Source organism: Amborella trichopoda, chromosome 13 (genome assembly GCF_054954075.1).
Source record: "Amborella trichopoda isolate Santa Cruz 75 chromosome 13, AtrichopodaSantaCruz75HAP2 v2.0, whole genome shotgun sequence".
Taxonomy (NCBI): domain Eukaryota; kingdom Viridiplantae; phylum Streptophyta; class Magnoliopsida; order Amborellales; family Amborellaceae; genus Amborella; species Amborella trichopoda.
In genome coordinates, this window is record NC_142348.1 from 39,908,670 (window position 1) to 39,930,187 (window position 21,518).

The 21,518-nt window shown below is 39.9% G+C and overlaps 1 protein-coding gene across 5 annotated transcripts; it reads right to left on the minus strand.

Annotated features, from left to right (window-relative positions):
- Positions 1-184: 184 nt before the first annotated feature.
- LOC18446451 (CBL-interacting protein kinase 8) lies at positions 185-20,900 on the minus strand. 5 transcript variants are annotated; one of them, XR_016046717.1, is made up of 16 exons: positions 20,723-20,900; positions 17,803-17,865; positions 17,589-17,660; positions 16,015-16,122; positions 15,857-15,931; positions 15,694-15,747; positions 6,966-7,091; positions 5,100-6,680; positions 4,513-4,990; positions 4,252-4,418; positions 3,008-3,130; positions 2,578-2,694; positions 2,339-2,455; positions 1,981-2,037; positions 1,772-1,846; positions 185-590 (listed from the first exon to the last, which is right to left on the minus strand). XR_016046717.1 is itself a non-coding variant. In XM_006856568.4 (14 exons), exons 1-14 carry the CDS (start codon positions 20,879-20,881, stop codon positions 498-500), a joined length of 1,329 nt encoding a protein of 442 aa, XP_006856630.1. In that variant the 5' UTR covers positions 20,882-20,900; the 3' UTR covers positions 185-497. The 5 variants fall into 5 exon arrangements, 3 of the variants coding, with proteins under 3 accessions (XP_006856630.1, XP_011627891.1, XP_088710871.1); XR_016046716.1 differs by having other exon boundaries at positions 16,015-16,125; XM_006856568.4 differs by lacking the exons at positions 4,252-4,418; positions 4,513-4,990 and having other exon boundaries at positions 6,591-6,680.
- Between the last annotated feature and the right edge of the window lie 618 nt (positions 20,901-21,518).

A 21,518-nucleotide genomic window follows, 5' to 3' on the forward strand; every position in this document is an offset into this window, starting at 1 on the left:
TAATAGATTTTAACATAATTCACATTTGATGGGGGCGTAAATGGAACAGAAAATAATAATTAAACACAATAACTGGTTCTTATCAAGCAACCTAATAACCAGCTTCTATACTTAAGAGTAGCGATGAATAAAACCTAGTGAACATATTAAGACAACGGAAAAGTATAGAATACCACCATTTATCTTTGGTACAAAGCGGTAATAATTGCTATTGAATATCAGATTTGAAATCAACAATTAGGGATGTGCCATTGATTAGTCTCAAAGTTCAAAAGAGAATTTTTCGATATTTGTGACACACCCCAAGCTGTAGAATTTGACATTTGACGGTACAGCAATTGCGACCTCCTTGCACCAAAGGGTAATGGTCTTATAGTATACCATCCCTATAACAATAATAATGATATAATACTCAACTCATAAATTAACTCAAACTGCAACTAGTCAAGAAGTGGGTGAATGCTTGTTAAATTAGGAATGGAGGGTAATTTGAATACTCAAAGCCTTTTCATAGAAAGCCTCGGTTTTGCCATCTCCTCAGGAGGTTTCCAAATAATATCTTCAAGATTGCTACAAAAGTTGTTATAGAACTGCAGAAGTCATGAGCAAAGAGATTGATCAGAACCTCAGAGTAGTTAAAGAACCTCAAAGATTGGATACCAATCTGATATTCTGATTCAAGGAGGCAGTACACTATAACATTAGCAGAAATTGCAGAGGGACATTGGAAAGACCTACAATTCCATGAATTTTCAATCATTCAGAAATCATAGAAGTGAAAAAAAAAACACACTCCATCGACATGAATGATAATGCTCCTTTCTTTTCCTTTTCAAATGTCTAAATAACTCATGCAGTATAGGAGATCTGCTCAACTTCTCATGAGCTTCAAGATGCATAAAATTTTGATAGCAAAGAGGAACTGAATTTAACATTTCTATAAACGACTACTAGCACGGTTTAGAATAGTGTAGGAAAAATCGGGCGGGTCAAATTCTAACCACCTGGTTAGAACCAGCTAGATTGGAACTGGCCACTCGCCGGTTCCGGTTTCAGCCGGTTTTGGGCCCTGTATTTTAAAAAATTCAAAAACAATTATATAAAATCCCACAAAATAAGGTACTTTGTTTGTAATGAATTTTTTTAATGTTTTTCATGATTTTGGCAAAGAATGGAAATTGTTTTGGCTATTAATACTTTTTTTTTCCATCTTTTTTAGAAAATTTTAAAAATACACCTAGGCCCAAATTGACTCTTTAAAATCCATTTTTTTCATTAATTTTCAACTTCATTTGGATATTTTTTTTTAATCATGCTTTAAATATACTTTTCATATTTTATTCGATTTTTTTGTATTTTTTTTAATTTTTTTAACACTTTTGTGACCGCCCGGGACTTGCCCGGTTAGGTCGGAAGCGGTGCTTCCGGCCCCATATCCGGTTAACCGTTCCGGTTCGATTTACCCTACACTGGTTTAGAATAAATTGCTTGCTAATATGTGGTCCCATGATTGGGAAAAACATAAAAGACAATATTGAGAGATCCCGATATCCCTTGATAAGAAATCTAATCTCATACAGAATGTCATAGGGGGAATTTCAATATTCATCACAAATCTGTTCCACCAAGAGCTTTCTGGAGTTTAATATTTCAATACAGCTGCCACAGTTTCGGAAAACATGTTCTTTATACGAAAAACGAATTGTAATTGACATATCATAAAGTGTTTCAGCCATTTTGAATAAAAGCAGCCTCTAAAGTCCTAGTGTACCTTCTGATACTCAAGGATGTCTCCTGATGCCTGCTGAACATCCACCATGAAAAATGCAGGGGCCACTTCAAAAACCTATCAAAATCCAAATACTAAATTGAATCAATATTAGCAAATAAAAAAAAATGAACAACTTATTCATAACCAATACAATATCAAAGGGAACTGAAATGATTGAACAATGGAAAATGGTTAGCAAGAACCCTAACCTCCAGAATGACGGAGAAATGTGCTGCCTTGTTTGCAGAAAGACCTTCCACCCTCATCTGCAGACAATGTACCATAACTCGATTACTAAAACTAAAAACTCAATCAATGTGTGGCAATATTGATCAGGTTAGTGCATAAAACTAAGGTATTTGAATTATCATCTAAAGGTATTCATGTAAAGCAATATGACTCAGTACCTCCCTACAGAAGATCTATTTCGGTAGCTAAATATCACTCAGTCACTTTTCATTGGTTGTCATATGTGACATATGGTGGGCTTTGCAAAGACAAATTGCTGGAAAACTCAAGAATCTGACTTCGAATAGAAACAATCAAAGGAAAGTGGCTCAAGAATACCTTGAAATTACGTATATGAGTTTTGAAACCCATAGATTGCGCAACAACTTCCATACTTGATAGAACAACCTTTGCTGGTTTCTGTGAAACAAATCGGCCTTGACGCTTCACATATTCCTAAAAGGACAAAAAAGACATCATTAAAAGTGAAAAAAGGAAACCTGCGTCAAAAATATTAATAAAAAATGATGTAAAAAGGAAAACCGTATCATCAATAAATTCTAGTGTCAAAAGAATACCTGTCTCCTATCAAACAATGCAGCAAGATTCAGGCCTTCTGAGAGAATAATCATGTCAAACGCATTCAGAATAAGAGGGCCCATATTGTGCCCTGAATGTTCACTTACATACTGATCCTGAAGACACCAGTGCTACTAGTTATAATTAATTAACCTTTAAGTACTGAAAATGAAAGTTTAAGTTCAATTAGATCATTGTATTGAGTGCAATAAACAACCAGGAAAAAATCATCGGGTGCAATAACGGTCAACAACTTGCAAAATTTACCAAAATCATCTTCTCAAGTTAAGAATCAGCATTCATAAATTTGGAAAATCAACACTTTCACATGGCTCGTTAACGTCCAAAAAGAACTAAACTGTAACTGAACAATTTTTTTTGAAAATTAGTTGCAACTGGGTTCGGAAAGCATGCTAAAATTCTCCCAACCTCAGCATCATCAAAAGCAGCATACACATCATCCAAATTAACATCCTCATCTTCAACATGCCTGACAGCCACATAACCCTTCTTGAACCAATCATCATTCCTGATTTCTTCAATTCGCACTCGCTGCAAGAGATTGTCATTTAACTTTGCATAAGATAGAAAAATTATTGAAAGCAAAGAAAAAAAGGAACACAATACAAAAGGAAAATTCTCCGATTCATTTAGTAGCACATGAGAAGGATATTTCATTTTCGTGAAATTTAAATAAATCGGAGAATTTTTTAAGTCTAAGACCTTTCACAACAAAAGATCAAATTATATAAGGCATAACACAAAAATGCGACAATCCATTTGTAAGATGTTGGCTAGCTGATTTCTAATGCAAATGAAATAGAGGGTTGATCACTTGAGCATGAACTATTTGGTGATAAAATAGCAACCTATTTCAACTAGGTATGTTCCAACAATGAACACAGTGTTGGCTAATAGATAAATGGTGGCACTTTTGTGTTTATATAATGCAAACCACCTTCTTTTGCAGGAAGTAGATGACCAAATGAGGATCATACCCTGTATAGAGCAAAAGTTCATCATCAAAAATAGCAGATCTTGTTGACTTCTGCAGCCAACAGATTCCATATGCTACATGTTCTGCTTAATCACTCTAGTAAGACAGGTCTCTGATGCTACATCCAACTCAACGAATTTAAATTTAATTTAAGGGAGAAGTGAAAACCCAGAGAAATAATATGTTGTCTGCAAATTTTCCAGAGTCTCCACTAGTGAGTAAACATAGGTCTTCCCCCATACAGATGAATGAATGAGTTTTTTACTGACTTCCCTTAGTGTAGTTCAAAAACTTTTCAGCTACTGCAAAGTTCATGGATAAAAGCTTCTGGATTTTATAACAGGTTTGCTTTACAAAAAATGCAGTACATGGTCTGCTTAATGCTAGAGGTTAACCCACCCGATGAATAGACAAATCAAGAGCTCAAGGTTATGAACCACTTTTTTTATTTGTTCGTGAGTTAATTTTCTTGAGAAATTCTAACTGTATTATATTATAATAATGTGCTACAAAATTGGTGGCATTCACAAGAATTGGACCTCTCTTGTGAATTGGATGCCTCTCTTAATGCATTACAGCATTGTCTTTATGATTCAAGAGGGAAAGGGAGAAGGGAGGGGGGGTAGAGGAAGAAGAGGAGATGGGAGGGACAACCTTGGACCGAGGTCTCACTTACAGTGCTTTATAGGCCAGGGATATGGCCTCTACGTTCACCCTGTCATGTTCATTTTTATGGATTGGGCTGAGAGATGGCCAAAGTTGTGCAATCAGCACCCTCCTTTGCAAGAATGACTGTTAGGACATTGCCTCCTCTCCATTTCTCAAGAAAAATTACACAGGGAACTGCACAGTTTATGAATCTCTTCAAAGACTTGTTCCAAAACCCAGGAGAATGGAAATGCCTTTCTTTTCCAGTTGATGACATTCATGGACTCACCTTCCACCACTACAGAGGAGCCCCATGCTTGTAGGAATAACTTAATCTTCATTGCAAAGGCCTGCGCTTCAGACACCTTAGAAGTAGTATTGCACATGGTCCCTGAGAATGAAAAGAGAATAGCCACTGAATTACTCTTGAATATTCCTCCAGTGCCTGCCCTTCCAGGATTACTGTAGGAACTTCCATCAATATTCAATTTGACGGTACTTCGTTCAAGTGGAATACCATATGGATCTCAAGATTCTCATGGGTATAGACCTTAAGGAAGAGTGCCAATTTGTTAAGAAGACCAAAGGCCCATCAAATTACAGTGGAACATGAGTTTGACCATGATCCGTTGTATTTTGTGTTTATTCTCCTTCGTAATTTCTTCTGTTATGCTCCATCCAAATGGTCCAAACCAGGCCATCATAGCAGCTTTCCAAAGAAGTCGTCTGGAAGTTGGAAAGAGGACTTGAAACTACACCGTGAAAAGCTGTTGGATTCAGGGAAAACCCACACAGCATAAAGGACATTTACCAGTGAGGCCCAAAGATGGCAAGTAAAGTCACAATGAATGAAGAGGTGGTTGGCTATTTCTTCACCTTTTACATAGAAGACCCGCTTGCCCTGTAAATGATCCACAGTATGGGTTCTGTAAGGTATTCACTAGCCCAGCGAAACCTGTTTTTGTGGAGGGTTGCTCTCTCTCTCTCTCGCTCTCTCTTTCCTTTTTTTTTGGGGGGGGGGGGGAGGGGGGCGTATATGTGCCCGAAAGTGCTTTGTTGGCCCTCACCTAGGTGGAGATATTTGTAGAAGCCACTGCAATTCTGCAAAGCAACCTGATTTGGCTGGCTCGCATACCATTTTATCTCTATCTTGTCTAGGAATAAGGTGGGAGTTAAGGAGGGCCAGGAGAGTTTTCAACTCTTGCACTTCTTCATCACATAGGTCCCACCAAAATCTCAATATTGTTCATGAATTAATTGATATTGATTTCTTAGTGAGATAATATGATTGACTTTTTTTGGATGTTTACTGATGACTAATTTTTTAATTCATGAACTAACGACTTTGTTTCTGGTAAGCCAAAATGTGTGATTCATTAATGCTATAATCCCATTGACATGATATGCAACAGCTGCTCTGAAGTATAATTTGTAGCCCAAACAAAGAAAAAAAAACAGATTTTGGATAGGCAGGATTGGATTCTGGTTAGAAATCACCTTCGTAAGTCCTTAGCATGCATTTTGATACATTAGTAGACATTAGTTTGCCTTCACGCGTTCCACATAAATCAATAGATTCCTTTACCAATGATTACTAGATAAAGGGAAATGTACAAGTGCGAGTATTTCATCATCAAAAGTATGTCTAAGCCCAATGTTAAGGGAACCAGTGTTGCTTTCCGCAAAATAATTGATATAAAAGCATGACATTACAGGAGATCTGGATGCAATCTATTGGATGAACGGAAGCCGAGCATATGCTTTCAAATGATGGACATGTACAAAAAGCATACGTTTGCAAACATTGAGGATAAATTAATCCTCTTATGAGATGCGTTCAACACAAAGAAAACACATTCTTATTCCAGAAGCAACCATTAATTGGATGGGTGCAACTGTCTGTCATGTGGAACAGATTCCAGAAGAAGGGCAAGTCACATGCTTCATTTAATTTTTTTAAGTCTAATGAGAAGCTGAAAATTCAAAAAAAAAAAAAAAAGTCTAATGAGAAGCTGTGCATGTGTTAAGTGACCGTGATTTAGGGATTACAATAAACGCGAGGTTTGTAACTCCAGAAAAAACTTTTATTTGGTGTAAGAAGTCCAGAAAAACCTTCCCAGCAATTAAACTTGAACTACATGATAAGGAGAGACCATGCATAAGAACTACATAATCCTTATTGTAGCAAATCCATATAGAGCCGAGTAATCACCTACCCAAATAAGCAGATATAATAATGATTTCTTTATCATGAAACAGAAATATATGATTTTCTTAATAAAAATCAAAGAAAGAAGAAAAAATATAATGTCATCAGAATATAAGAAAACATCGAAGCTAGTGTACTTCATGGATATATATACTCACAGTATTGGGATTTGGATCCAGAATTTTATGGATCAACAACTTTGCTCCTACAGGAAACCAAGATGGGCAGGAAAAATCTGCTCTCTCAATCTACACTGACAATAATAACTTAGATTTCCTTCACAAGGGAACATGTAAACCTCAAACGAAGGAAATATAAAAAACCTTTAATAAAATATCATAAAGATTAAATTATCTTAAACAAAGTTCTACAGATGACACTCATATTAGACAATGCGATTATCCAAATGGCATGTCAAATACTGAATGTTTATAATTGGCATTGTGCAAAAGAAAGAGATTTGACACTCTGCCAAAGAAAAGGCATATTTGGTATATGACAATCTTCCAAACAAAAGCATAATAACAGAATACCTTGCCATATAGTGTTGTGAGATCAACCTCATCAAATGGAAGATACCCAGCCAATAAGACATAAAGAATGACACCACATGACCACACATCTGCAACAGCACCATCATAACCCTTATGGGCGAGTACCTGTGCGGAAAATGTATAGCTTGAGTATGGGATGCAGTGTAAAAGTAAATAAAAATGTGGCACAAGTTAATGTTTACCAGGTGAGTTATTCTAAAAATTCTTGACAAAACACAAAAGGTCCTTTGAAAAATACAGCCCAAAAATAGCTAGATGCTTTATTTCAAAATTTACTAAGTAAACATAAACAACATTTAAAACATAGTGTCTCCAATATCATCAGCACATAATACGCAGGGTAGTGTCAAGTCTTTCAAATGTAAAGCCAAAATTGAGAGCATCTAGTACACCAATAGGCATTCCTCTGAGGACAAATTAGAAGTGTGCACAGAATTCAAGATTTAAATTCAATCTCTAAAACCTGCTACTATTTCGCATACCAATGAAGCTGCGCATATCAATGAAGTTGAAGGGCAAGTTCTATAGGACAGCTGTGAGACCAGCTTTGCATATGGGGCGGAATATTGGGTGGACAAAAAACAAGATCCTTATAGAATGAGTGCAGAGATGAGGATGTTGAGATGGATGAGTGGCAAGACAAGAAGAAATTGAATTCGAAGCGACTCCATTCGAGAAAATTTAGGTATGGCACCAATGGGCGATAAGATTAGAAAGAGTAGACTTAGGTGGGCTGGCCATGTGTAGCGCAGACCTAGTACATCACCTATTAGGAGATGCGAGTTAGTTCAAGTAGAAAGCTGGAAAAGGGCAATGGATAGGCCCAAAAGGATGTGAATGGAAATAGTCCGAAAAGATATGGGGACTTATGGCCTCATTGAGGTATGGCCTTAATAGAGCAGAATAGCAGACTGGGATTCGTGTAGTCAACCCCAATTAATTGGGAAAAGGCTATGATGATGATGATGATGATGAATGGATGGTTAAAAAAGATAGTTCTACTTGTATGTAGGTCACTAAGATCCTTTCCACATTAGTCTTGTACGTTATCTTGTGCATTTCAAGGGTTCTTCAGTCAATGCTCTTTTCTGTACTCAGGAACCATGAAGTGCCTCTTCTAAGGGTGGCTCAATTCATATTTTTCTTCTGGTTCATTTTGATGGGATTCAAGATGGATTTCCATATAAACCGTGTGATCTCTCTAGAAATGCATCCAAATAAGTCAATTCCTAACCTTTGTCTAGATGGTTTTCCTTTCGATTACCAGTTCCTATTTTTCAGTGTCCAAAAACTCACGCAAATAAACTCAGACTCGCAAGTTATTAGGGCTTGGCAGACTGCTGACCCCAGAGTAGGGTACCTAAGTACCCTGTATAGTATCTAAATGAATACTATACAAACTCCCCCAAGCACTGTGAAACTCGGGCTGACTTGCCCAAAGTTGATAGGACTCTGGTGAGTTAGTGCGGTACTTGGCCAAGGACTATACAAGTCACGGAGAGGGGCAGAAATACCCCACCCCCACCCCCGTTTTTTTTCCCAAATGGATCTGTTTGAGCCCAAATTAACTTCTTAAATTTTTCCTTGATCTATCTATTGGAAGCCTTAGAATCAAGGAAAACGACATAATTTGACAGATTTTTTAGATGGAAAAATTTGGCCAAGTGTTTGCCCAATTTTGAAAAATGATGATTTATTCTCAATCAATGTTCAATCTTTGACAATTGCAATTCCTAAGCCTATTTTTGTCTCCTTAGTTCAAGCATACACTTTATTTTCAACCAAAAACAAAAAATAAAAAAAAAAGATTTGAGATATTTGGTATTTAGATTTGATATCCATCCAAATTTTCTCAAAAGCTCAATCTCCTAGATCCAAACTCAACCTAAAATTGTTTTGGGGATTTTGATCGGAGTCGTTTGACAAAGATTTGACAATGATTCGAGGAATCGATTTGATGGCTTCAAAATTTTGGTTATGTTTCAATTTTTAAATTTAAATTAGTAAATTTGGTTTTACTTTTTTACTAAATCAATTATGTATATTTTTTAAAAAAAAACGTTAACTTTGGAATTAATATAAATAGTTGGAGTACGGTTTTGGGTTAATCTGAGAGTACCCTCTAGACAGGACTCTCGGTAAAAAATAGGTCAACAGACCCTGTACAAAAAATGGGCTTATAAGGTTGCCCCCATACAATAGGTTTACATTCTTCTAAGTATATCCTTTGTGGTCCAGAGCAAAAAAGGAGATGGGCCGGGTTTGATCTTCTTCATGGGCCCTAGCCCCATCCTTCTCCAGGAGATCGGCAAACTCGTTTGACGTCCTTGAGGTATGCATCCATAAGATGGACATATCCCTGTGGATGTATGCAATCTCATAAAAAATCGAAGCAAGATACCATGGAGGTGTAGATCTCCCGGCTGCCCATGTTATGATGTTATACGCATCACCCTCCACTATTAGGTTTTGCCCCCAAGATTGATCGAAACTTTTTGGGCCCCTCAGAAGGGCCATTGATTCGGCATACTGGTAATCTTGTATGCCAAGATATTTGGAGTAGGTAAAAAGGATATTGCGTTGGTGATCTCTAAAGACACCACCAGCTCCTGCATGGCCGGGGTTCCCCAAAGAACACCCATCGAAGTTAAGTTTAATGGCTCAGGGGGTGGCTTCCAGTTGCTTGATCTTTGTGCCTTCCGTGGTCGGTGGAATAGTATATTATCCCATAGACTTAGGAAAGAATTCGCAGAGATACCCTTGAAGAGGTGTTGGTTAGAAGCCCAGAAGGTTACTAAGGATGTAACCTTATGAAAGAGTGTTGGGACTTGGCTAACCTGTCCTTGGAAAATTCTGGCATTTCTTTATGTCCAGATCACCCAAATGGTTGCTGCCACTGCAGCCTTCCACAGAGTTCTTCCAGCCTTCAGCCATTGAAATGCATAAACCGAAGCTATTAGGTCCTTGACCGTCATTGGTGTTACCCAGTGGACACCGAACAGTTGTAGCAATAGACTCCAGAGGTCGTGGGCAAGATTATAATGGATGAATAGGTGGAGATTAGATTCCTCCTCACTCAAACACATGATGCATCTGTTGGGGATGGGATTCCCTTTCTTTTGGAGGTGATCGACAATAAGTGCCTTTTGAGAACCCGCTATCCAGTTGAAGGTCTACACTTTAGGGGGTGCTATAGTATGCCAAACCTTAGAAAGAGCCAAAGGAGGGTTTAGGGGGAAGTTGGGAGGTTGGATGAGTTTCTTGTAAAAAGAGGCTACTGAGCAGACCCCTGTAGGGGCAAGAGACCATACCAGCTGGTCCCTCGCTTGTGTAGGGATGAAAGAAAGGTGCAAAGTTGTCGACAGGGAGAGAAAGTGGTATGTTTCCTCCTCGGAGAAGTTTCTTCTGAATGAGGGGTTCCACACTCTTCGACCTCCCTCCGGCACCATTTCCTTCTCTATAGTAGAATCTTTGTTTGCCGCGATGGCGTAAAAGGATGGAAAGAGGTCCCTTAGTAGTGTGTCCAAGCCAGAGATCTGACCAGAAGCACACTCTTGTTCCTTCCCTTGGATGAAGCCTGATGAATTTTTTGAAACAATGCGAGGAAGAAGGTAAACGACTTCCATGCTCCTGATGCATTGCTCCAAGGTCTCCTCTCTAGCACCCAAGTGCGTTCAGGAATCTTGTATTTAATGCGTAGTACTTGAGCCCAGAGGGAATTTGTCTGAGTGGCCAAGTGCCACCACCATTCCCTAAAAGGGCCAAGTTGTGTTTTCTTAGGAGCCTGATCCCCAGCCCCCCCAAATGTTTAGGTAAGCAGACCTTATCCCACGAGATTAAATGATATTTTGTTTTCTCTGCCTGTCCTGACCAGAGAAAGTTCCTCATAAGTTGGTCAAAGCGATTTGCTACTGAAGTTGGTATTTGGAAAAGAGATATAAGGTACATAGGGGCATTGGCCAAGGTGCTTTGATCAGAGTGATTTTGCCTGCTTGAGAAAGGTATCTCCCTTTCCACCTAACCAAACGCCTATCAACCTTGTCTATCACGTGAGACCAATGCCTCTTTTTCGGTATTCCCAGCCCCAAAGGTAGACTTTGCAATCCCAATTTGGGATCAGCTCTCTGATTTGGGAACTACACCCATCATTTTTCATTTTTCCATATCGACCTTGAAGCCTGTGGCCACTTGGAAACATTTCAGAGAGAGCCTCAAGTTATCAATTTCTTGAGGCGATGCATCTAGGAATACCAAAGTGTCGTCTGCGTATTGCAAGTGCGACACTATAAGGCCACAGTGAGAAGTTTTAAAACCTGTGAGGAGACCTGGTATACTCGGGATAAGGATCGGCTAAAGACTTCTGCTGGGATTGCAAAAAGGAAAAGGGAGAGAGGATCCTCTTGGTGTAATCCCCTCGAGGAAGGGAAGAATCCTTTTGGGGTTCCATTTATGAGTATCGAGAAATGCGGATGAGAGTAACAACCTCTCATCCAGTTTCTCTAGCGACCACGGAATCCAATTCTTGCCATTGTCTCATCTAGTATGGACCAATCAACATCGTGATACGCTTTCTCCCAGTCGATCTTAAAGATGAGACCAGGCTTTTTAACCAAATGCCTTGAGTGGATACACTCGTGGACAACTAGAGCTCCGTCCACGATTTGCCTATCTTTAATGAAGGCTGACTGTGAAGACGAGATAATAGAGGGAAGGACCTATTGTAATCTTGAGGCCAGCACCTTGGCCAGGATTTTATAGGAGGAGTTGAGCAAACTGATTGGGCGAAAGTCCTTTAGCTCCTCTGCCCCTTCAACCTTGCGGACCAAGGCAATAAAAGTAGCGTTAATGGCTTTATGAAGTATTCCCCGATGGAAAAATTATGTGAAGAAACTCATGAAGTCTGGGCGAAAGGTTTCCCAAAAGATTTTGAAGGGGGCAATGGGGAACCCATCTGGGCCAGGAGCTTTATCTTTGGCTAGGTCATCTTAGGCTTTCAAGATTTCCTCTTTGAGGAAAGGACGCTCCAGCAATAGAGCCTGGTCTTCAGACAAGGTATGGAAGTCAAGGTCGGCTATATAGGTTTGGGACCCTGCGGAGTAGCATAAAGGGTATGGAAAAAATTTAAAATAGCAGATTCGATTTCTTCAGGCTATACTAGATAGCTACTATTCGACTTGATAGTCGAAATGGTATTGTCTCTCCTATGACAACTTGCTATCCGGTGGACGAAGCGAGTTCTATGGTCCCCTGTTTTAAGCCAATTGACTCTAGATCTCTGGAACCAGTAAAGCTCTTCTTTTTTTAGGGTAGAGATATATTCAAGTTTGGTTTGGGTTCTCAGATAAGATTCAGTGGCTGTCAAAGTTCTGGACTCCTCAAGAGAGTCCAAGTCTTGGATGGAATTTAAAAGAGAGGACTTAACTTGTGAGTAATTCCCAAGGATGGAAAAACTCCAAGTCTTTAGGGAGGCTTTGAGGAGTTGAATCTTAATATGGAGTTCATAGCTTGCACTTCCCGAAAGCTGGCTAGAAAAGAGTTCCACCAGATGGAAATCAAGTTAGGTAGGGATTTTTCTTCAAGCCAAGCCAATTCGAATCTAAAAGGTTTCGGACCTCTACTAATAGCTTGGGTGCTAAGAAGAACGGGGCAGTGGTCAGAAGTGGGTTTAGGCAGGGCCATGGCATGGGATCCCGAAAAGAGTTCCTCCCAATTCAGAGCTAGGAGAAACTTATCAAGTTTAGAGAGAGTAGGTTAGGGGGAGTGATTGGACCAGGTAAAGCAGTTTCCTTGTAGTGGGATGTCTAGGAGATCATTTCTAAAGACGAAATCCGAGAAATCCGTCATACCGTGAGAGATGTTAGAGCTGGAGTTTCTCTCATGAGACCATCGAGTAATATTGAAATCTCCACCCAAGCACCAAATTGGGTAGGGTAGGGAAGCCACGAAGTCCAGTTCTGTCCAGAGGCGAGAACGAAGCGAAGCAGAGCAGGGGCCATAAATGGCCGAGAATTTCCACTATAAGCCATCAGAGATAGAGACAGGAGAACAGTAACATAAAATTCCCCTAGATAGGAGGATAGGAGGAGGTGGTCTGTGGGGTCCCAGATCAACCATATACCCCCTGAAGCCCTATCCGTAGGTAGGACAACAACCCACTGGCATGGCCTCCTACCCCAGACCTGGCGGATGAGGTGGAGAGAGGGTTCAGTAGCTTAGTTTCAGTGAGAGCAAGAATAGTGGGACGGTGTTTCAAGGCCAAGTCCTTGACGACCTCCCTTTTGGAGAAGTGTCCCAAGCCTCTAATGTCCCAAGTGAGAAGCTTCATGGTGTTGGAGAAGGAGTTGAGATTGAGGCTAATCTAACAGACCACCTCAGAAGGGGGGAGGAGATAGTGGCACGAAGACCTTCTGAAGAGAGGCCTTCGTATGAGATTGTCGAAAAGCGATTAAGAAACTCCCTTTGTCCTTTAAAACTCACCTTCAATCGACTCTGAGCATCTGCGAGAAAGAACTAGAGGGCAAGTCCTTCAGGGCCCTCATCTTAAAAGCCCATAATCCAAAATAATTCGTTCATTCTCTCTAAGTCTCGATCATTCCCATCCCCGTCGTCGTTGTCCCTCGCCAAGGGGGGAGAGATGGGCGTGCCAAGCTCCTCGAGCGAACCCGAGACCTGCTCAGGAGGAAAAAGAGGTGGAGAAAGGGTAGGGTAGAGGTCAAGAGGTAGGGTTGGAATAGGTTCAAAGGAAGAGGAAGGGTGGAGGATAGAGGGATCCACAGAGCAAGGGGGAACAGAGGGAGGATCAGAAGAAGGTGAGGGGAGGGGTGAGGGGGCAAAAGGCGAGGTAGGGGAGGGGAAGCCCGGCGAGGCAAGTATGAGTGGCTCAGCAGAGGAGAAGGGAGGCGAGTTTGGCATGCCCTGGTCCCAAGAGGAAGAATAGGGGGCGAGAAATGGTCGAGAACGGCAAGATATAGGAGAGGAAAGGGGTTAAAAGGGTAGAGAGAGGCATGGTGGGTGAAAGAGGGGGAGTAAGTAAAAAAGTGGCGGGACAGGTTGTGGAAGGCATAGTTGAAGTGGAAGGTGTGTATCCTACAAATGCGGACCAGATGGGGTGAAGAGGAAAAATGTGGGGCAAGAAGGGAGGAGATGTAGTCTAGATCTGGGGGGGAAGGGTCCATGGAGTGCACAGCCACGAAGCCGTAGGGGAGAGGAGGACGGTCCATCGATGGTGTAAGAGGAGAAGAATGGGGAGGCTTGGAGAGGAGGCTCAGAAGGGTGAGAGAGGAGAGGGTCGCCGGGGCCAATAGAGAGGGGGGCTCAAAGGGTAGGTGGCGAAAAAGCGAAGGCAAAGGAGGTGCCATAAGAGGGGGAAAGAAAGGGGCTTCCGCCGAAGGTGAAGGGGCAACATTAGGAGGAGGGGGAAAGAGAGGTAGGTCAGGATCTCGAGGTAGGGTAGTAGGCGAAGTGGCAGTAGCAGGGGGAGGAGAGAGAGGAGGCGTTTCGAAGGACGATTGAGAGGTGGTAGGTGAGGTCGACAACAGAAGAGAGATCAAAGGAGGTGATGGGTCGGCACCGGAGGAGTGCCCAGACGGCGGAGGCAATAAAGGCGAGAGCAACAGGTGGTCTGGAGAGGACCGCGCATCGGGGGATGTGGCAACCGAAGAGAAGAGAGGGTCGAAAGGAGTTAATGCGTGGCCTGGAGTGTGCTGCGTAACAAGGGACGTGGCAGCCGAAGAGAAGAAAGGGTCGAAGAGAATAAATGTTGGGGCCATTGGAATCGAGTGCACCGACGTAAAGCACGCTGGGTCCCTAGGGGGTTACCTGGCAACACGGCATGCAGGCTAAGCACATATTCGAGAAGGGGTACCGGGTCAACACAGGGGGGTTGACACTCGATCAGAGAATGAAGCGCCAACTTCGGTCCTAGCGCTCGTTAGGATATCAGTCCTTGCATGCACCGACTTTGGTCTTAGGGAGGGGAGCAGGATCTTCTGAACCTCCATCCTCGTATTCGTCAAGAAAGGGACACCTGTACCTTGCTGGGCCGATTTGGTGAGTTCAGTTCCGTACCCTAGCCATTTTGGAGGTTGACGGGTCTAGACAACTGTGTCGCAGTTTGCGTGACACAGTTACCCTGCTGGGCCGATTTGGTGAGTTCAGTTCAATTTTATATTTTTTCCCCATTTTTCTCGATTTTTCTATTTTTTTTTCAAGCCAATAATATCAATTGTATTTCAATTCCATGTTTTATACATTTTTTATTTTAAAGTTTTTTTGTATTTTACATATTTTTCAGAATTTTTCTATTTTTTACAATTTTTACAGCTTTTTCATTTTTTGGTCATATTTTTATGGCTCAGACGTGGTGACTAGGGTGAGTCCAAGTCCACTCACACAAGTAACTCGGCTCAGGTAGGTGCCAAGTACCTTGCCTGAGCTATATTTTTTTAGAACACTGCCATTCTCATAAGTTCTAACTAGGTTTAGACATTTCTAAGCTAATATAGGTTTCATCATCTTTGTTCAAGCTAGTATTTTCTAAGGTATATAGATTGTGGTATTGTATTGCCGACTATTCAGCGAAAGAAAATGCAAAATATATATTAGGAATTGTAACAATAATAAAAAGCGTGATTAACACATCATATTTCGCGCTAAATTTAGAAAACAAGTATAAGGCCATACTCAATGAGCAATTATAATTGAGTACCTCTGGAGCAACATAGTTCGGTGTTCCACATGTTGTGTGAAGAAGGTCAGTTCCCTGCCACAATCATATACAATCCCTAATTATTGTTTGTTTCTATGTTAGAAAAAAACAAAAAAAGAAGAGAGAGAGAGAGAGAGAGAGAGAAAGCATAAACATATCATACTTGTGGAGGCAATGCACTGAGGCCAAAATCTGAGATTTTCAGATTACCCTGTGAATCAAGCAGAAGATTTTCTGGCTGTACAAATGAGCAACGTAATCAATTAGAAGTTCGTATCACATTAGTTGGCAAAAACTATTTGATTACCAGTCATAGAACACCTTCAAATCTCTGTGGTACACTCCCTTACTGTGGCAAAAATCCACCCCATCAATGAGCTGCTGAAAGTATTTTCTTGAGTCATTTTCACTAAGCCTTCCCCGATGAACCTGCTAACATAATATGCATGCACATTTTTATTCATTCATGAAAGAGATTACATAGAGCTGAAAAATTGCACCACATCTACATGATATTTCTACAATCACTCATAGAGAAGTATGGAGAACATAAACTAGAATATATATGTAATGAAGATGAAAATGTCAGTGAAATTCTTTCCTCTGGCCAATGCAGAATCATCAATATGGTAACAACATAAGCATCCTGTATACATGCATATACCTTTAGCCTTCCCCAATGAACCTGCTAACATAATGTGCATGCACATTTTTATTCATTCATGAAAGAGATTACATAGAGCTGAAAAATTGCACCACATCTACAAGCTATTTCTACAAATCACCATAGAGAAGCATGGAGAACATAAACTATAATATATATGTAATGAAGATGAAAATGTCAGTGAAATTCTTTCCTCTGGCCAATGCAGAATCACCAATATGGTAACAACATAAGTTCCCTGTATACATGCATATACCTTTAGACATGAAGGAGTATTTCAGTTGTTCCTTTATATTCAATTCATAAACAGCATGGAGAAGGGGTATTTTGTGTTATAAAACCCTTATGCACTTGAAATTGGGTATGCAAGACAGATGAACAGAGAAAACAGGGAAGATCTTCCTTAGCTGGTGTTGTGGGAGGGGGTGTAAATCACCCCTCAAACTACTGAATTGGGACCTGAGGGCATGAGCCTGTTGGCTAAAAACTGATGGGATGATCCAGTCATAACCCCAGTGAAATGCCTAAACCAACTGATAAGCTGATATATGGAAACATGATCGGCCCTGTACATAGCATTGTTGGTTAAAATGACAATACGTATAGAATAACAGTATGGTATGTTCAATTCCCCCCTCCCCCTTCATAGAGGGGGGCTGCAGTGGGTAGGAGTGGTGTTGTTGGTGTTGCATCCTTCCCATTTTATAAGCTTTTATGATAAAGGGTTCCAACCCTTCTAAAATCAGTCTGTATGCTAGCTTATGACTCAAATTTTTTTCTTGATCTGCTTCTGATGCATCTCTGTATCTCTGCTTTCCCACATCCCTCCCAGAAAAGAAAATTTTACACTAACTTTTGGTAAAACATATTATTGTAAGCACTCATAATTTCACAAGCATGAGTATAAGGAAATAAGCATGAGTATAGGGAAGTACTCTTAGCATATTTATCAACAATATTTCAGATCTCTCAGCAACCAGAGAGCAAACAAGAGAGATTGTTTTAATAAAGGCAATTACTGGAATCAACAAAATCTGAGCACATTAGAAGGGAAATAACAGAAGAATAAGCATGAGTATAGGGCAGTACTCTTAGCATATATATCAACGATATTTCAGATCTCTCAGCAACCAGAGAACAAACAAGAGAGATTGTTTTAATAAAAAATAGACAATTACTGGAATCAACAAAATCTGAGCACGTTAGAAGGGAAATAACAGAGGAATCTTACTATTTTATCAAATAATTCACCACCTGTGATGAATTCCAGAATTATGTATATCTTTGTACGACTAGCCAAAACCTATAGTTCACAATGAATCAAGTTAATATAAATTAGTATATACATGTGCTTCACTTAGAAGATCAAACACAAAATGACAGTAATAATAAAGTACAGTCACTAGAAAAAAAATGTGAAAAAAGGAAACATGACGAATACATGCCTCGTGCAGGCGAACAACATAAGGATGTCGAACAAGCTTCATAATGGATATTTCCCTCTTAATCTGCAGATAGGAAGTCAATAAAAACAACTTCAGAATAAATACTTGACATGTCACATTATTATTTTCAATAAGAATACTGGAAAGCACATTGAAGTGAACTGCCTCAAGTATCAATGCACTCGTTGGAATGCCCTTAATATAGATTTTATCAATCTGGCAAAGAAAACAAAAAGCCTATTTTGTTCAGAGCTCATATAGTAAAGCAAATGTATCACACAATATTCTGCTTTTCCAATTATATCCTGAAATTTTTATTCTGTTGACTTAAGAAATCTACTTGAGAAACAATTATAGATGCATATATCTAAGAGTTTATCTAACATGAATAATATTCACTTCAAACTCAATTCTTCTTTATCATGTTCAAGCAAGACAGGAAAACACGTGAACCTTTGATAACCTTTGACAAGACAATGAATGCACAACGCATTAGTTTAAGATTTTCAGAGGACCTTCGAGCCACTGATGAAGTTAGAACCAAGGTGTACATGACAATACAAGCTATTCAACTGCTAACCAAGGGATTTTGTTACATGGCTAATATAATCAGATGCTCAAACTAGAGTCTCAAATCCCAAGGAGATTGGTTAAATTCTTATCAGAAATTGAAGACCTTTTAATCATCATTTTATAGTTTTTTTTTTTTACGTTGGAAGGGATGCAAACCGTTTGGTGGCAATGGAAATTGTTCGGGGTCACAGGATTTTCTACCACCTTAAGGTTTCCCTAACCCACCTTTTATGTTTTGTGTATTTAATAAATATTTTTATCATTACCAGTCAAATACAAAAAGAGATAGCCATAAAAAATAATGAGACTCAAGCACCATCAACCCCCAAGGCCACTATGATCTTTCCAGGTATTATGATACCATACCTGTTCATGCGTTTATTTTACAACCAGGCAACAACTTTTCAGGTGTTTTAGTACAGCCATTCCTAATTTAGTTTGTTAGTAAAATATGTAGTTGCTTTATTAATGACTTAAGCAAAACTGATTAATGCATCATATAATGATTGGTTTCATCTACAGAGTTCACTTTTCTTTGGTAGAGAAGCAAAAAAATACATTGCATAGAGTTTGCATTCAACTTGTTGGAACTACTTTCAGATTAATGGACATAGCATACAAATTAAAAACATGGAGATCAAAGGCTAGTGGAGTCCCCTTAACTTCTCTTAGTATGATAGATCACTAAAGGACAAAAAGCAGTTAGAAAGCCTTTTTTTTTTTGAGGAATAGGTAAAAAAGCAGTTAGCAAGTTAACACTGTAATGACCCATAACAAACAAAGACTGGTTATAACTCGATAAGGTGAAGCTCCTCACAATCTGCAACTCCAATGTTGCCGAAGATTGGCAAAATGGTTCAGAATGCTTTTTATTTAATGTATTGCAAAATGTCGCTATTACAAAACTTAGTTACACTGTTTAAGTACAAAAACTTTACTGTTGATCAACATCACCTTGTGAGATAATTGCCGCCTTGAACAGCTTGAAAATAATAGGACCTTGTTGAATGCCTTCAAAATCATGCGATAATTATCTTGAAACGACTTAAAAGAGTGGGATATTTTTAATAAAAAGATGATGAGATCTTCATCTTTTGAGTTTATGAGGTGTATCCATGGCAATGCTCCAATTGGTTGCCTAGCATGCATGTTAAAACCATGCAGTTCACTGGCCTTTGTCTACATGTATAATTTCCTTTCTTAAATAACACCTTTGGTGTACCAGACTACCAGGAAAGTCCAGCTAAGTTCAAGGATAATAGACTCAGCCAATTTAATAAGATGTGGCCAGGAATCCAAGACCTGCTGATTCTGGGGGTATTAAAATGGAGACCAATGTCAGATTGAAGAATAACTCTGTTCATTTTAATGCAAAAAACACATAAGCCCATAAAAGAGCGTATCGAGAGTGCTCCACTGACCAAAACAACACCTTTGGTGTACCAGGAAAGCCCAGCTAAGTTCAAGGCTAATAGACTCAGCCAATTTAATAAAACTTGGCCAGGAATCCAAGACATTCCAATTCTGGGGGTTTAGGTTTACTACTACAACTTCTACCTATTACAACTTCCACTACCAGTCTATTACGATGAATAGTTGTTTTTTTACAACAAAGTGACATAGAACTGCAACTACTACCACCACTACTACTACTACTACTACTACACTACCAATCCTCCTAAGAAAACCAACACATGTAACGAATATGTTAAAATGACTATCACTATTACTAATACCAAAACTCTGGATGCTTGCAGTGCTTTTGTCGAATTTATTTATCACTATAAAACATATAAGTACATTGCCGCTTGGCAAACCTTAACTAAATTGTGTAAAGCTATTAAACTACTAAGAAAACCTATGATTGTAGTGTTTTTGATAGAATGTCTATGACTACAACTGTTGCTACTGATTCTACATCTATAATGGTAGCTTTATATTTGTTTCTCATACCACCTTTCAAAGATTTGAGGGATTCACCCAAATTGTCTACCACTATTATGCTACTAAGAATAACTAAAATTATTGTGTCTACAACTGTAACTGTTACTATTGATTCCATATCTCTAATGGTGGCCGGATATGTGTTGCAAACCTTTTAGAGAGTGGTTTCTCACACTATTTGTGAGTACCTAAATACGCCTATGTCATGGAGACTACTAGAATCTCCCTAAACTACAATTATCATGTCAAATTTTCAATACAAGAGCAATGCAGAAACAAAAAAGAGAAACTTTTTAGAGAGAGGGATATGAACCAATCCATCTTCAGTTCTATTTAGATTGAGAAGAGCCGCAAAAACCAGAGGAATCATTCTATAGAAGAAAAAGAAAAAGGAAAGAGGCACCTGGTCAGCCATCTTGTGCTTGAGGATGGAGGCCTTGTCGAGAACTTTCATGGCCACGCTCTCCCCAGTCTCTGTGTTCTGAGCAAATTTCACCTTCGCAAACGTCCCCTCTCCGATCGTCCTCCCCACCTCATACTTCCCAACTTTCCTAATCACCATCTCTCTCTCTCTCTCTCTCTCTCTCTCTCTCTCTTTTACTGATCTTCCTTTCGAACGACCATCTCTCTCTCTTACTGATCTTCCTTTTGAACCACCATCTCTTTCTACCCACCTTTCAGAACACCATGTTGAAACACCTCTCTCTCTCTCTCTCTAGGATGAAGTAGAAGGACATATGGCTTCTTGGCTGAACTTTAGGGCTGAGTGTTAGAGAGAGAAAATGAAAAAAAGGGCAGGTGATGGTGGCAGCCTCTGAAAAGCGGAAGCCAATTGGCAAATGGATTTGCAAAGTGGGATTGATTTTTTTTACTTGTCTTGTTAGAGAGAGAAGGTAGCTTTCTCACTCTTGGAAGCAGGGAAGCCGACAGAGAAACTTGCTGAGACCGATTGATGGAAGAGCAAGGATGGTAATAGACGGGCAGGGCTTCGGGTCATTGACGGCCCTGTTAACGGGCCGCTAATGGACTTAGGACCGCTCCGCTGTGAACAGCGATGCGTATCAGGCCGGTACGGGGCTTTAATGGGCAAGGACGGAAAATCCTAGAGGTTTTGCCCAGCGGGCATGACTAGCCACGCAGCCGAGAATTGCTTCGGGCTAATAACGTCAGTCAGCAGCCAATAGGGCCCGGCCGGGTCC